The sequence below is a fragment of the Symsagittifera roscoffensis genome, chromosome 6 (assembly GCF_963678635.1).
Source record: "Symsagittifera roscoffensis chromosome 6, txSymRosc1.1, whole genome shotgun sequence".
Lineage (NCBI taxonomy): Eukaryota > Metazoa > Xenacoelomorpha > Acoela > Convolutidae > Symsagittifera > Symsagittifera roscoffensis.
In genome coordinates, this window is record NC_087067.1 from 9,778,528 (window position 1) to 9,797,508 (window position 18,981).

General features: G+C 32.7%; 2 protein-coding genes across 2 annotated transcripts in view; one reads left to right on the forward strand and one right to left on the reverse strand.

The window, feature by feature from the left end:
• LOC134847523 (cyclic nucleotide-binding domain-containing protein 1-like) overlaps positions 1-18,981 on the forward strand; it is a 380,437-nt gene that overhangs the window by 89,766 nt on the left and 271,690 nt on the right. The gene's annotated exons all lie outside the window — the stretch shown is intronic.
• Positions 1-18,981, reverse strand: part of LOC134848202 (uncharacterized) — a 31,133-nt gene that overhangs the window by 1,510 nt on the left and 10,642 nt on the right. Inside the window, exon 2 of the mRNA XM_063865575.1 lies at positions 361-574. Within this exon, the coding sequence (XP_063721645.1) occupies positions 361-574 (214 nt within the window). The remainder of the gene's footprint in view (positions 1-360; positions 575-18,981) is intronic.

Here is an 18,981-nt window from a genome sequence, read left to right on the forward strand (position 1 = left end):
AACTTATTACTGAACTTATACTGAAGGACTTATAACTATACTGAACTTATAACTGATACTTATTACTGAAGGATAGCTGAACCTGTAAAATATTACCCTGAAATAGTGCCGTAAAAATCGTAGAAAAAGAGGTTTGGGATGCTATGGGCGATCAGGGGGTCCGCTACTGGTTTCGACCACCTTTAAGTTCGTGAACCAAATTTTTTAAAAACAACTTACAGCCGCAGTCTTTCGAGTATGACAGATATGTAATGTCAGTTTGGATAATTTTATTAACGATTTAAAGAAAAAAAGAATTTAAATAAAAAATTTGAAGAACCAAAACTAATTCGCAGAAAATATTGAAAATTACAAACTTGCCTGGTTGCCATGCAGAGGAGAAAGAAGGGGGATCCGTTTTTTGAATTCTCCGACCAACCAAACAGCGCCACTGAGACTGAACTCCAGAGAATGCCACAGAGGAAGAAGGATCTCAAGTTGCGAGGAGAAATGACCATAGCAACTAAGAGAGAGGAAGCCAGTCCAGTTATCTCAATTGCAGCCGTGACCCAGCCTATCTGTGCCTGGGATAACCCTAAGACGAACGTTAAATTTTCTTTCTACCGCTTTATGACACTAAGGTCTGTGAAAAACATTTCATTGGATTTGAAGTTCGACACAGAACAAAAAGATTCAAGATTTCATTGATTTTAGTACTGATAATTTATAATTAAGGATTAATAATGAGGATTTAATATTGAGAAAAAATTGAGGATTTTATTGATTTAAAAATTGCCAGAGAAAAAAAAAGATTGTTTAGTTGTATAGTTTGAGTTTTTGCATTGTCGTTATGATATCAAAAACTAAATCAAGCTTTATTTCATATTTTCTTAGTTTTCAATTGCTACCGAGAGCGTCCTTAAAATCAAAGATGACTGCTCGTATCAGGACGAAACCCTGAATATTTCGACTGCCCCGCAAAATTTTCAAATATATTCAGATAACATCAATTCAAAAAATTAATATAATTTTCTGAAAACAAAAAAAATTTTCATGATTTTTTTTTTGAAAAAATCCTCCCGCATAACTATGCCAAGTACATGTTTTTAGCGTCTAGTAACGAGTTAGTCATACCAAAATCATGCCTCAATTCAATTTGGAACAAATTATGAGAGGATTAAATAGCTGCTTACGCGAATTGATATATCACGCGATAAGTGTCCCACATTGGTCAATTTAGCTGTCTTCAAACCCCCAAAATTTCACAAAAAATGGTAACATGTGAAATATTTTTTGAGACTGAGAACTTGACAGCAATTGGAACCTGATCTAAACTATATTTTATGATTGGATAAATTAGATATTTTACCACTGTAAAGTATTTATTATTAACCAATCATGATCCATCTAACTAACAACCCACTTATTTGTAAGTGCTGAAATTACTTGTAATTTCAGCAACAGAGAGATTTGAATTTAACTTAGAAATTAGTTGTCTCTCCGAGAGAACTTCAGCAGCCGCAACAAACCAGTATACCCTAGATCTATTGAACCTAGCAGAGACTAGTTAAACACCCTGAGACTAGTAAGTATAAGAGTAAGATTAGGATCGGTATTAGACTAAGAAGTTGCACGAATCTATCCGGCCGAAAATAAGATAGCGTGACGAGCAGACGGTGTACCCTATCCGAAATTACTCTATGAGTTAACCACATCGGTCCTAACTCATCTGGTGCGACCATAAGTCTCGAATAGACCTTAATAGCTTAGATTCAACCAAAAAAAAATATATTAGAATTTAGACAAAACATTTTTAAAATGTTATACGACGATAATTTAATTGGAATGTCTCTACGACTCAATAGATCAGAGCCGATATTCCGAACGATAGCAGAACTACCCGGAATCGCAAGAAGACCTCGAACAAGAGACGACATACGACAAAGTAGAAACTTACCATATAGTTATATGATTGTACGGCAAAAGCCAACACTAACTTTTATATTTAGAATCTTATTAGCAATGAATTTAGATTTTCATTTGCAAACATAAAATTTTGAAGTCAAAACTTCATGATCATTACAGGCGTTAAATAAAATTATTAATATACAATAACGATTAATAAAAAGATCTCAGATCGTTTTCTTAAATTCTGCAGTCTTATATAAAACATGTTTGGAAAATATTTATTGAAAATAAAAACAAAAATTAGTAGAATGACAATAAATTGTTAGTAACCATAAAATCATTTGTTGTCCCAGCTTCATCCCCTAAACATAACAGCAATCATAAGCTCACTAATATCATTAAAAAACTAAATCTTTTTCTTAAATAAATTTAAACCATTTTAAACTTAAATTCACTTAATTTTAAAATCAGATCATCAAGACTTATCCTTGGATCTTAATTAATTTTCTATTTCACTAAACTTAAAACTTGATCATTAGGCCAATCCTTGGATCAAAAAGAACAATTTTGTTCTTCCCTACCAACTTAGCAAGTGTCTAACGACCTCAAACGTCGATTCACTATCCAACCCTTCCAAAAAACCCAAGACTAATAGAAATTTTTCAACAAAACTAACCATTCAAATTAGGATAAACAGTGAAGAACTTCGGTTACTCATCTTTCACTTGAACCCTCCTCTTACCAGACCCAGGATAAATCTTAGACTTAGTAAGTTTAAAAATAGTATCTAATGAACTACTCGCGTTCTAATTATACCTGAACCTTGTGGATCGATTTACTATTCTCCAACCCTTGAACACAATCACTACCCCTAAGTAAGATTAAGTAAGTTAGCACCTTAGCTTATACTAGCCACGAGAAAGTAAAAAATCATTCTTCGGAATCGATATACTTTTCTCTCCAACCCTGAACAAAAAGACCCAGGTTAGGCTAACCAAAAAATCGTAAGGACTAACAGTTTAAGAAAAGTAGACATCATCTAACAACTTTTTGCATCCCTCATCCTAAACCTTATGTCATTCAAAAATCTAGGAAATAAACAAACAATCGTTTTACATAATTGTTAAATAGATAACAAAAAATACGATCTTGTAATCACACCTCATACACAAACAGTTGGATATATTAGAACAAAACGACTAACAATTAAAAGAAAAATCATAAACAAACAAAGACAAATCACACAAAAAAGATTTTCAAAAAATAGAAACGCATTTTCAGAATCAGAAGCCAGCAATTTAGATGAACTCTATAAATTAAAAGAATCGATTGACAAAAATTGTCCTATCCACGATCAATTATATTTTTCCGACTCAGAAACAACTTCAAATTCATCAAAAAGAGGAAAAAGAAGAATAAAAAAACAATTTAAACACAAACCAGTACACTTGTATAATTGGAATCAACCAATTAGGCACATCGATAGTTATATATTAACAGTCATTAAACGAAAAAATGAGCCACAGCCACACTCAAAGTGACGAAAGTCCAGATGACGAAGAAGTTTACCCCTTCCTCGTAGATGCACCCAATGATAGAGGGCAGCATATATTTTGCAAGAATTTACTCCTAAATTTGTTTGAACCCGGAATCAGTCCATGCAAAGCAGAATTCCCAGATGTAAAAATCAAAAGACAAATTATTGAACATTATCTGAAAAATATATGTAATTTAACACAACAATACGGAATCTACACCATAGAATTCAGCACACCAAATCCGAATCATCGCAAATATGTCATTCAAACTAATTCACATCCCCCACAGGATCGCAGTGAAAATTACCCATTTTTTCAACAAAATAAAAATAAAAAGCAAGCACCTCATCATACGGATTACTTATCATCTGATGACGATTATTTACAACCAGATATTTTTGCACCGTATATCGCGGACAAGGAGCACAAAAACCTTATACATATAATAGAATCTTTTCTCAAAATCCAACAGAAACACGAAATCAACAACCAATACAAATGCAAAATTCAACTAATACACAATCTTTTCAACCAATTCAACCACAAAATCCAACGATCACACACTCGTACCAACCAACTCAAATGCAAAACGAAATACCACTCCCATATTATCTTCAACAACACGAAATAACAAAGAATCAACTTTCAAATTTTTCACAAATGCCAAATGCCGCAGAATCACTACAAATGACAATGAATCCATACCTTATGGGTGGATCATCAATAACATCAAATAAACCACTAATGGTTTTCACAGGAACAGATCCTGAATATTCTGTAGAAGATTATTTAAATGCAGTAACAGCAAATTTAATTTTAATTATAGGACCTGAACCAATTAATACACCATTACATCAAAATTGGATACATCGACGCACAGCGTTGATACAAACAACCTTAGATGGCGCAGCCCAAAAAAGGTTTTCAGTATTACCTATAGAAATAAAATCAGATTGGAAAAGATTTACACAAGAATTTTCAAAAATGTTTGACTCCGAAAGAAATAAACAACACCAAAGAGTTTTATGTAATGAAATTCGCAGATTACCAAATGAAACCATCAAACAATTAGCAGTACGCATCGAAACACTAGTTCGAAAAGCATATTCATTAAATACACATGACTATAAAAACACAAAAATGACAGAAATTTTAATGATGACCTTAACACCTCAATTAAGGAAAATAGCAATAAATAAGAAAGCATCTCATCCTTCCTCAATTCGAGAGCCAGATTTAGATTTTCGAAAACTAGTAGACAAACTAGAACCAGCGGAAATTACAATGAAACTCGAAGAAACAAAAAATCTAAAACTACAGTATGTTAATCGAATCGAAACAAATACTACGCAGATCAGTAACATACAGGAATCAGATACAGATCTAGTTGAAAAAATCACTGAAATACTAAATATTTATGAAAAACACCCAAATTTTAAAGGTAAACCATCTTTCAAAAAATGGTGTAATTATTGCCGACGATACGGACATAGTATCTCTGAATGTAGACAAAAATAACAAGATAACCAGAACAAACCTCAAAAACATAGAGAACCAAACAAATCATTCTATCAATATATGAAGAAAGATCAAAATTTACCAAACAAAAACATATACAGTAACAACAGTTCAGGAAAACCACTTCCGAACAACACCAGTTACACAAGGAATCAATCACCATATAACTCAAGTTATAGAGGAAGATCACCAGAACGAAGAAATACACAGAATTATTCACAAAATAATTATAATCGATCAAATAGTCGAAAGAACTATTCACGATCAAATTCCAATGCAACACAATTTGTTTCTAGATCCAGTTCCCAATCAAACCCAAGGAATAAACACTATTCCAATAGTCAATCACGAAACTCATCATATAACAGAAACAGAAACTATTCACATAATAGAAATAGAAGTTATTCGAACAATCGAAATCAGAATTACCCGAACAACCGATCAAGAAATAACTCATATAACAGATCAAACTATCACTCATATAACAGATCAAACTATCACAGATCAAATAATAATTATCAAAACAGATCGCGGAATAATTCACAAAATCGAAATTCAAGTTATAATAATCGATATAGAAATTATTCTCAATCACCACATAGAAATAATAACCATTATGATAATTCTAAACATCGACACAGAGATAGTACACCAAAACATCAGAGACAAATTAATCAAGTACAATCAAATGAAGAAACAACATCAGACCCCCCAGGAATTGATGACACAGGAAATAACGAACTACAATTAAATCAAATAAACTGTGAATCATCAGACACAGAAAGTGATACAGAAAATACCATTTCCATCAATATGATAGCAGTCAAAAACGACTACGAACCTTTTATATATGAACAACCTTTTACATCACACATATATGAAAATCAGTTGGAACTTCTTCACAATTATTACATTGAACCCATCAATTCTACACAAACTGCACAAGACATAAACGAAATTAACACGGTAAGTAAACCCAACGAAAATGACAAAATAAAAAGCTTAAATACGAATCACATTTACCAAAATATACAAAAAGAACAACCCAAAGAAAAAATTTGGACAATACCATTTCTTTTAGAAAGCCCAAGAAACAAGGAATTTCAACCACCAGACCTTGAAATTGATTTTTTAATTGATTCAGGAGCAGAATCAAACATAATTAACATTCCCACATGGAATGAAATCAAAATATTACACCCAAAATTAACGCCTCTTGCAACCTCTAGTAAACTAGCAACAGCACAAGGATCAACACTAATAAATTATGGAACAGTTCAATTATTCCTTCTTCCCACAAGAACAATGGAACAAAACAAAATTCTAAACAAACCATTTAAACAGATATTTCATATCACGGATATTAAACACAATATCATTGGCATACCATTTATCTCGAAATATATACCAACAATCAACATATTGATTAGTAAAATACTAATCAAAGATAAATATACAAAAACAAAAAATGCAGCTCTAACATTTTTTCAAAGATTAAATAAACAACCACCATTCATTTCAAAATTTTACCCAATTTATAACCAAAAACGGAAACACCTAAAACCACTATCAGGAGATATATATAACTTTTCAATAAAACAAGTTCACCAATATGATAAAAATCAAAATAAACAACAACTCTTTATGTCAGACTTTGAATTCAAACCTATCAATAAGTTTTTCAAAATCACGATCTCATCGATAAAATATTTGAAAAATACGAATTCAGACACCATTTCGTTGCATATATACAACAATACACCATACAAAGTAACATTACCCTTAGGACTTTTAGGATATTGCGAAACAAACGCTACAATATCACCCATACATGAAAAAGCATACCGCGTAAATAATATACTCCAAGTATTAGATATTTGTCAATCCACAATTCTTAACGAAGAAATATCCATCAATAATATAATAAGTAATGAAAAAAAAAATACAGACTATTTCACAAAAACCCCATATTTCAAACCTATATTCAACATAACCAACTATACAGAACATCAACAAAAGTTTTTAACAATGTTTAACTTCCAACACTCAAAAATAACACAAGACGAATTTGATAAGTTAGCTAAACAGCTAATAAAATATTCATCAGTCTATGCAACATCAAAATTTGATGTTGGAAAAATCAGTTCATCTCCCGTTAAAACCTGACGCAGTATTCAAGAAACAAAGAGCTAGTAAAGTACCAATTCATTTACACGACAAAGTAAATAGATTACTTGATATTTTAGAACAATACAAAATTATCTCACCGGTAAACAAAGAAGAACAACCAAAAGGTAACACATTTATTAACCCTGTTATTATCCTAGCAAAAGGAGAATCATTAAAAATAGTTTTAGACGCTAGATATCTCAATTCACTAATAGACGGATCAAAATGCAATTGGCCTATTGAACCAATACAAGTTATTTTAACAAAAATAAACGGAAAATACTTTACAACCGCAGACATGAATAGTGCATACAATCAAATGCCACTAGATGAACAATCACGACGTTTAACACAATTTGTTATTGGAAATCAACAATACGAATTCAACCGCCTATTCTATGGAATATCCATAGGACCAGCAGCATTTTCAGCTTTTATGAGCAAAATTTTTAGACCACTAATACTTAAGAAAAACGCAATCACCTACTTAGACGATGTTTTTATGCAATCACAGACAAAAGAAGAAATGTTTACAGTTTTAGAACACTATCATAAAATACTTCAGAACGAAAATCTGAAGGCCTCCCCCGACAAATCTCACTTCTTCTTAACAAGAGTTAAATTTTTAGGACATAACATAGAAAGAAACACAATCACTCCATTGAAATCACGCATTGATGCTATTCAAAAACTTCAACCACCAACAAACAAAAAGAAAATCCAAGAATTCCTTGGAATGTTAAACTTCTTAAGCAAATACGTTTATAAAATGCAAATATATTTAATTAAATATATTATATTTAAAATATAATATCCTAAGGCAACAAAATAATTTTGAATGGAATACTGAACATCAAACACGACTTGAAGAAGTTAAAAAACTTTTAACTGAACAAATTTCAAACACAATTCCAGACCCAAATCAACCATTCTATGCAATGTGCGATGCTTCCAATTTTGGCATCGGCGCAGCATTATTACAATCAAACAACGGTACAAATAAAATGAACCTTATATCCGCAAATTCCCGATTATTCACTCAAGCAGAGCTACGACTCTCAACTCTAATGAGAGAATGTACAGCTATCATTTATACACTTACAGAATATGAATTTCTAATACTTGGATGAAAACATCCAACAGTCCTATTCACAGATCATAAACCAATCATTTTTCTCTTTACACAGAAGTCAAATCCAAATCACCGAGTTTATAGATTTCAATTAATACTAATGAAATTTCCAAACTTACATATAGTTTGGACAGCAGGAAAAAATCTCGCATTATCAGATACATTAAGCCGAAATACACCACCTGAATTACTTACACGAAAAACTACAGTTGAAATACCAAAAAATATAAAACTTTACCTTGCAAAAGATGAAACATCACCCCGATTAGAATGCAAATATGCAGTAAAAACTGACATTGAACATTCACAAATAAATAATCTCCAACACTTCCCACTTTACTTAGATTGCCAAGATCACCACTACGAAGTTGATATACTTGGAACATCAACTTTCAAACCAATTCCATACTCGCAATGGATAACAAATAACACCCAACAAAAACGAGTAAAACAACACTCGCATAAAAAAGATCTTTTTCCATTAATTGAAAACGAAAATTTCACCGATAAAATAAATTTATCAGGACCACAAACGAATGATTCAAAATACACAATAAATCAAGTTTTCAACCTCCATGACCCACTTGACACAATTCCTTTATCCAAATTAGAAATTGAAAACATTTTTCTCCCTTCGACAGAAAAAATTACAATTAATACCTTGAAACAATATCAAAATCTTGACCCAGTAATTCGACAACTAAAATCATGGCACAAATACAAAACTAAACCCGTAAAGGCAGATACCACAATTTTAGGAAATAAAACACTCCTCCGATATTTTCGAAAATTTAATAGTACAACAATTAATGAAAACACAGACCTTCTAGAATATCAATTAAATGAATCTACAGTTCCCTGTCTCCCTTTAAGTATGATTCTCATAGCTTTTAACATTTCACATACACAAAACATTAAAGGACACTCTGGATCAGAGAAAACATATTCAAATTTTATACAAAATTTTTATTTCCCAAATGCACCAATTTGGATAAAAGTACTATGCAATGATTGTATAGTATGTCAGCTAAATAAACCTTACCCAAATCAAAAACAAGTAGCACAAAAACAAGATTTTAAAGGACACAGTTTATATTTTAACCACCGTATATCATTTGACACAAAAGGACCAATTTCACCATCCTCTGAAGGAAATTCATACATTATGGTAATTGTTGACGCTTTTACACACTATGTAGCACTCAACCCAGTACCACATTGTAACGCTTACTATGCTTACACAACACTTTACGAACACTGGATAGCCAAGTTCGGATTACCCGAAATTCTAGTTACAGACAACGGTACAGAATTCATAAATAATGAAATCATCACACTATGTCATTTATACAACATTAAGCACAAACCACGTACATCTCATGCACCTTGGACTAACGGTTTAGTCGAAGGTATGAACCGTTCACTACAAGAATATCTTAGATGTATCATAAACGGAAATGATACAAGATACACCGAATGGTCAGCAGATGTAAAACTATTTCCCTTAGCATATAATTCACAAATCACGACAACTCTAGGAATGTCACCATATGAAATGGTTTTTAATCAAAAGCCACGTAAACCAATTATGTTTACAGCAAACTCTCATAAAAATGCACAAGGTCATTGTCAACCGAATAAAGACTCAATTTGTTATAACCTACCTTTACACACACATGATGAAGATCATTTTCATCACCCACAAATCCTAAAATTAGCCTCCGGTACACATATCGAATGGATTTTAAATAGAGATAAAAAACACAACGAAATTTATCAAAAAGTAACAAAAAAATTGCTACAAAGACAAAACATTAACGAACAAATCAATTCACGTTTTACACCAGCCTCCGATTTAAAAATTGGAACCTTTGTCTTAATACCAAATTTTAATACACAAAAAGGAATTTCTAAAAAATTACAATCCCTTCGTAAAGGACCATACCAAATAATCGCCAAACCCACCGACGTAAACTATAAAATCACCGATTCAGACCAAAAAGAAATTGTTCAACATAGAAACAATCTATTGCCTTACTACCCAAAAGAATACGCACTACGCGAACTAACTCAATTATATTCTTTCACAGGTTTAAAAGTTATTCAAAATCACCTACATACGGAAAACGAAATAAATAAACAAAACGACATTCACCTTGAAAAACAAAATAGAAAACAAACTACAACCAAAAACAATACAAAAAAGCTAGATCAAATTATACCTCAAAAAGAAAGGAAAAATAGAAAAATGATAGAAAAAATTGTACCCCAAGAACAAGTCGAGAAGTCAGAACATAGAGAGTCATCACAAATTAGAAATCAACCACGTAAAAACTATAAAACATTCATCCCACAATCTAAAATATTAAAGAAAGTTGAATTTCAAAAACAGCTTTAATTTTAAAATAAATAATTTTTGCACCTCTGAAACATTTTGAGCTTTCATTTTTCAAAATAACATGCTGACAATCACACAACAAATTTAGTTCAAAATTAGCCAATAGGATTCATCCAATCCGTCAACTTCTCTAAATCTAACACAAACCAATTAGACGAAAGATATTACACTTCAGGCATATCTATAACTATAACTTTACAACCTCCAGGTCAAAAATAAGCAAGCTTCTCAAACTTGACAACTAAAACAAATACCACCATAATATCATAACCCTCCCTTATCTAAAAACGCAAAGATCAACAATATTTTCCCAACTCAGACCTGTAAAACCCTCCAACCAAAAATCACAAATTAGCCTAAAGTAAAAAAGAACCATTATCATATAGCCTAAAGTACAAAGTTCTCAAAAATACCCCAGATCATCTGGCAAATAAAAATAAAGCAAAGAAGATCTCTCGAACACCATAAAATTAGCCCCCAACAACTTTTCACAAAACTCAACCCACTTGTCAAAAAATCAATAAATAACTCGACCACACTTGAAAATCGCCCCAAACAACAAAAAATAATCGACCAAGAAATCATTTCTTAAATGCTCTTCTCCCGATCAGTCAACATAATTCTCAACATTCTAAAAAACTTTTTAACAATATTTAAAACATTATTCATATTTTTTTTTGATACTTTTGAAGCTTTTGTATTAATCTTAATCATTTTTTGTAATATTTTTTAAATTTTCTATTCCCTATTTGAAATATACTTCCAACTTTCCAAAGCCATTGACCATATACACAGGTACGAAAACCCAAAATCTATTTAAATGATACGAACCATTTTTAGTAGAACAGATATTTTTTTACTATTTGTATTTTTCATAATATTTTTAACATCCCTCATATTGACATTATGCAAATGTATAAAGAAAGCAGTCATAACATTCGCATTAGCAACAATCCTTTTAATTCTTTTTCTTGAAGAATACTATAATAAACATAAGATTTTCACTAAAAGAATTCAATCAAAAAACTCTCAAAAATTGCTAACCAACAATCACACAGTCAGTCTTCACCGACAACATCCCAAGAAAACCCGACACCACCTACAACTACCCAAAACCCCCAAACATCTACACGAATTTCTTTCCAGGATAACCCATATACCTTTGAAGAACGACACGCTCGCTTATCTGAACCACTAGAACCAGTTCAGCGACAGGCACCTCTGAGTGAACCAACGTATAACTTATACCCGACACTACGACAAGAATTAAGTAGAATTCGAAATATTAGTCAAAACCAAAATGCAGTTGAAATAAATAGACAAATCATACATCCACGACGAAATAGAAACTTTCAAACCCCCCGAGTTCATTTTGATATACCCCAATCCCCATCACCAAGTACTCCGGAAAACCCAATTGGCATTTTACCGGAAACCCCTACACTTCTTTCACAACGTAGCACCTCAACTCTACCCTCAGATTACTTAGGTTCAACACCAACATCTGAACAAATGCGTGAAAATCCCTTTAACCCCCCAAACCAAACATCACGACTACCATATTGGACAACGCAATCTTTCACACAAGGTGAAACAAATTTAATAAATGATCCAATAGATATTTCTACAGATACAACAACATTATCATCACTACCAGAAACATTATCACTACCATCAACACCATCAATAAGCCAGTTTTCACCGACGCATTTTCCTTTAAATTTCCCAAATAACCTCGACGCTAGATATCGAGAACAATCATCAACAAATATCCCTTTAAGATTAGACTGGAATACATTCACAGCACCTCCACCATTATTTGAAAACACCCAGAAAGTAACCGACTCCACAACTGGGCACTTAATAGATTACAATATAGACAAGATATCCACGAAGACATTCGTGACCATAACATCCAAATACTCCAACAAAATAGCCTACAATTAAAATTTGAAATCACGGTTAAACTAAACAACATTGCTCAACATCCTTATCCATTAAATCCACCAAATATAACAGCTCAATCGCTACCACCGCCTTTTATAACAACTGAAGTAATATATAAATACGACAGATATACCAAGAAAACAATTGGTTACATCACATTTTATAACCCGTACTCAGGATTATCATACACATGTCTATTCTAAAAACATTGATGTTTCTCCAACTCCTTTTTCTAATAATCTCCGATCAGAACATAAATTCTTCTCCTCGCACAGGACCCCAAGACCTATTAGTAACACATTACGATTGTGAAGAAAATGAACAAAAAACACTACACAAATATGCAATAAACCAAGTATCACAATGCGAAACAGAACCACAAGCTATAGAAACTACAAATGTAATAGCGACACTCTATTCAAAAGCCCGAGCAAAAACAATCATAGGATATAAATTTACAGCAACATTTTCCGAAAAGAAAATACATTGTTCACAAGTTTCAAACGGAAATAAAAACCGACTTGACCATGAATCATTCTACCAAAGTAATATAGAACGACTTTTGCATCTAAATCCCAATGATTGTAAAAACGACCTACTCAGACTAAACATCAAAAGAAATAAAAACACCGACAGAAAACTAGTAAATTTTCAAGTTTTTTCCGATTCTGTACATCAAGCAGAACTTGAAAGATATCAAGGACATACAAAACTAGATGAAAAATACCCATACAACGGCGCACACGGAAGATTAACTTACGACATACACGATAAACACTGGATACTACACATTGGTATAAATAACCCATCAAACTGCAAAGCAGACACAAAAAATAAAGGATATCAAGAAATAATGTTTTTCGATTGGAAAATACAACTCGAAAAAATACAACTCACACGAGATTTATCTGATAACACAATGATCTATCAAGGAATTCGATTACCTTATAAAAAAACGATCAAGGTTATTGTGACCCTACAACACGAACACAAGCAACAATTGTTTGGTTTCCCGAGGATACATGTACAACATTTCAAGTAGCAAAAATACACGCCCGAATGATAAAATTTCACGAGAAATATTTTATACAATCAATTCCATATGAACAAGTAAATCCATCACGAAAACAAAGTACTGATTTTAGAAACATTCACAATATAGAAAATAAATTGACACGTTTTCAAATTTATCAAGAAACAGAACTAGCATGCAAATACAGAAATCCACTTCACAAAACACAATATTCTGAAATCTTAGTTGAATAAGAAAAAGGTTTCGACATGACCACTGGAAAAGTAAAAATTGACCCTTATGCCACAGGTCATACTCTAAACGAAGGAACATCATATATACCAGTTAACTTTCAAAAAAATAATGGTCAACCTGGTGGACATCTAAAGCCACATGACACTCAAAGCACACGTCTACATGAACTATCACTAATGAATAAATCTTATTTTGGTAATATCCACTACGATATTCACTTAGATATGAAATTAGACTACACAATTAGCCGAATTTTTCAGGAAATGTCACTCTCTGAATTAGAAACACTTCACCAACTATGCGAATTAGAACGAACACAAATACTACAATCACTTGCACTAGCAGTATTAAAAATACCCTACGCAGGATATTTACTATCAGGAAATAGATCAAATTTTTTAGACTACGAAGGAAACATTTTATGGTTTTATACTTGTACCAAGAAAGTATCACCACTATATGTTTTTAAAGATAAAAGATGCTATAAAAGAATCCCTATCTTTTATAAAAATAAAGTACATTTTGTTGACACACTCTCAAGACGAACATATTTTTGGGATACCGCAGTCCCATGTGGATCAGAAAATAGCCACAATGTATTACAATTGAATCCTGATGAAGATAAATATTATCTTCTTACTCCATACCCCACATTAATGCAATCAATCAAAAAATTTTCACCCGAAAGCATTAGAGCTATTGCTCGAAACCCAAATATAGATTTACAATCAATTGGAATATATTCAAAATCTGATATCCAACATCACATTAGAACACAACAATTCCATGAATTATTAACACAAATGGACACTATACAAAGACAATCAATTGACCAAAACTTACGCAAACTTGCCGAAACCGCAGGATTTGCAGACTTCTATGCATAAGATTATAGCGGATATTTTAAAGACATTAAAAATTATATATATCTAAACGGTGAAAAAAACAGACCACAAGATTTTTCACCTATAAATATTTTTAGCTTTGTTACACTAAAAAATGAAATTCTCGATTTTCTAGGATGGCCCTACTACATCTTAGAAAAATTGACTATTTTATACGCAATGTTTAACTTTATAGGATTTCTTTTCTCACTACTAAAAGGAATCTATAATACATGCGCTATACACACACAAGTAAATAGACAAGCAAGTGTAGCACGCATACTATTTGCAGGATTTTTTGGAATTTTTTCATCATCAATAAACAAAATCCTTCTAGACGCACAAATAAAAGAATATAACACAAAAATAGCGACAAGACAGAACACGTACGACGAGGAACATAATAATATAGAAGTAACGCCTACAGCACCACAGTTGCCACCCCTACCACATAACCATCCATTATCATTAGTCCCACGAAATTTCCGAAACTTAGCAATAACACATAACCCAAATTTTAGACCAAACATATCGCAAAGTCCCATACAACACATAATGACACATCATTCACAAGATGAAAATGCATATGAAAAAATTATAGAACAACCCCATACCACCGCTTTTCAGTCTCAAAATAATAATTTTTTTAGCCCACGATGAGCCGACAACTTGGATCACTACACCGCTCAAATTCCCACCCAACCAACCTCAACACTCCAATTACAATAATTCCACTTTTTGCTTTCCCACCACCCGATTTTCCAAATAGTAATATAACATCAAGCATGAATTCAGACACTAATTCAGATATTTCAGTTTTATACTCCATTTCACAACTAAATAACCCGAATATAGAAACCCCTGACGAATTTGCAGACTCCGAACCATCTCCATCCAAAAATTTTCAAACCAACTCCTCAGTTTTTTCAAAGCCTCCTTTTCGACCAATCCCAACAAATAATCCACTCCTGTCCGTTTCTACTCCCTCTTACGCTTCACAAGTAACCCCAACCTATTCTCCATTTCATTCCGACCGATCTTCTAATTCTCCCGATACTCCCCAAATCTCCAAGAACTTGATAATTTTATAACCCTACAACAACAGCTAATACACCCTAACACCCTCACTATAAATCAAATTTCATCCACAGTAGAATCCTCAAATCCACCTACTCCTACACCCTTTTCAGCTTATACTACATCATTAGCACAATCATTCACATCCACCGAATCATCAAATAGCACTAATAGAGCTTACCGCACTTTTAAAAGAAATTTCCCGAACCATCCATTCCCAACCAAACCAGGAACAGCCCGTGAATATATCAACCATCCACATCACACTAACACGAAAGATTTTCTAGCAATCACCTTACCTTCATTCCCACAATATACTTTAAACACACCTAACGACACTAACGACACACGTAGTTTTGTAGATGAACATATTTTAATGCCTACACTTCATTGGACAACATATTATCATTTTACTAATCCCCTTTGCCTACCATTATCTAACACTCATACCGATATAGAAAGAAATCAAGATATGCTATATCGACTCACCACACCATTAACACACAGACAATTTACTTATATAGGATATAAAAAATCACTAAAAACATACACTGCACCCCGAGCTAACGAATTTACGCTAGAATATTACGATCATAATATCATCCGATCTAATCAAGACCAATTTTTAGATGACGACCGCTTCGCTAACCCACAACTAACAGAAAAAATTTTCATCAAAACACCATGTGTATTTACACTCAATATATTTGATCGAAATTTTGATCACATCATTTCTGAAGCACTAACCGACATGCAAGCTTACGAAAGTTTTAAAGAAAAATTTCAATTATTTTCACAAACCTTCCACTTCCGCGATTTGCACTGCTCACACGACATTATGTTACGCACTAAACAAACCCACACATATACGTATTATCGCTTCATACAAAATCATTTTGATCTCCACACTCCATCAAGACAACCACACCACCGTTTTCAGTTTCTTAATTCAAAGTACACTTCGCCATTTTTTCTAAATTTCACATATTGCATAAAAGACACTAACATCCACGGCATCCTCCGCAACTATGACCCAATAACACAAATGTATATATTTTGTCCCATCACGAAGACCTTTAATGCAGAAGAATCCAGACCCTTCCTTATCCCACATGAATTTATCCAACCTATAGAAATCCCTATATTAGAATTCATCCATAACACTAAATACAGTCACAAAATATATAATCTCATTCAAAACACACCTTATGAGTTTGCAGTTGACACCGAAGAACTAAAAACTATTAAAGCACTTCAATTGCTTTGGCCACTGCTTCAAACTAAAAACATCATTCGCATACTAGCAAAATTACTAACAAATTCAGAAATAATACACGACATCTTCCCCCACGGTTTTTTCCCCGACGACTAACAGGTAAGTAAAATTTATACATATTCTTCTTTAATAAATTTAAAATAAATACTAACCATTCTTTACTCATGTTTCTTTTAGATTTTTAGTCTTCATACCACGATCATCTACAAAAAACAAGAAAAACAAAAAAAAAACTTGTTAAATTTATTCTAAACTTCATTAATATTCTCCACAAAATAGTTTGATAAAATTTATATCAAATGAAGTAAATTAATTTATAAATTGTTTTCCCAAAAGCAGTAAATTTCATAATAATGAAAATTTGTAACTTAACTTTTCCCCAAAACTAGCAGTAAAATTAAAATTCTATGTAGTAAATTGATAAAGTAAAAATGCAGTACTAACTTTTTGATATTTTCATTCACTCGCACAAGAATTCTATCCAAACTCGCACAGCTCGCCCATGAAGAATTGTTTAAATAATGAACTTTAGTTTCAAGTTTTCACACTCAACAACTCTAACATACAATAACAAGTTTCAAACTTTCCTTTAACCCGGTTGGAAAGGAATTATATACTAAACCAAACTAACCAACGCAGCTTACTAAACACCACAAATCATAAAATAACAGCATGACTAAGAAAAGAAAACCAACGGTACCCAAACCGGATTAACCCAGTTTAAAACTGGATAATTTATTCTTTTGAAGACTATTATAAAGTCTAAGAAAGAAATAATAAAACACAAAAAAGTCGAAAGACAAACTCATAACAAAAACAATTTGATTTTTGAAAAAAGGACACAACCAACGGAACATAAGAAAGACCACCATAAGCTCAACATAAAACGTTATCACATAACAGGACCTCTCACAGAAACCGCACAAAATCATACTCCCACTCCTGACCTAACCCACCAGAGAGGACGTCCTGAGCATGCTCTATAGCCGGCCTAACCCACCGCGCTACATCCACGCTTTGTGACCACACTCCTATTTTTAATAAGAGGTACTCAAGGGTGAGTAACTCTTCAAAATAACCGAACTAAAACAAAAAGCTTTTGTGAAAACAACTAATCAAAATCATAATTAAAACATTGAACTAATAAAAATTTTATAAAATGTAAAACATACTTTGCAGTATATAGATCAGCATACAACAACAAAGACGAACATCCAAAGACAAAGTGACCCCACTACACTCGAAAATGAATGGCCAACCACAACCAAAATACCGTCCACAATCACAACTCAAAAGATTTAGAGTACGACTTGACTTCGCAGAAAAGGACTTCATTGAACTAGACCAATGACCACCTCGATGTTCAAGTATACGTACAGATCCGAGTTACAAGGCATCCCCTCCACGCACAATCTCCACGCCATTCCCAGACGCGGCTGAACACAAAACAAGTTCTCTACATAATACAGAAAAACCCGTCATAGCAAACCGTTTTGAAATCAGATTGATTTCGTTGGGAAACACAGTCGTTGTCACAAGAAGATACACGAAGATACGATGTTCGCCCAATACCAACGTTCATCATCCATCCTTTGAATTGCAGAAAGATAATTCTAAAAAACTCTGTAAAACCCGGATGGGTGGAACCTGATCTAAACTATATTTTATGATTGGATAAATTAGATATTTTACCACTGTAAAGTATTTAATATTAACCAATCATGATCCATCTAACTAACAACCCACTTATTTGTAAGTGCTGAAATTACTTGTAATTTCAGCAACAGAGAGATTTGAATTTAACTTAGAAATTAGTTGTCTCTCCGAGAGAACTTCAGCAGCCGCAACAAACCAGTATACCCTAGATCTATTGAACCTAGCAGAGACT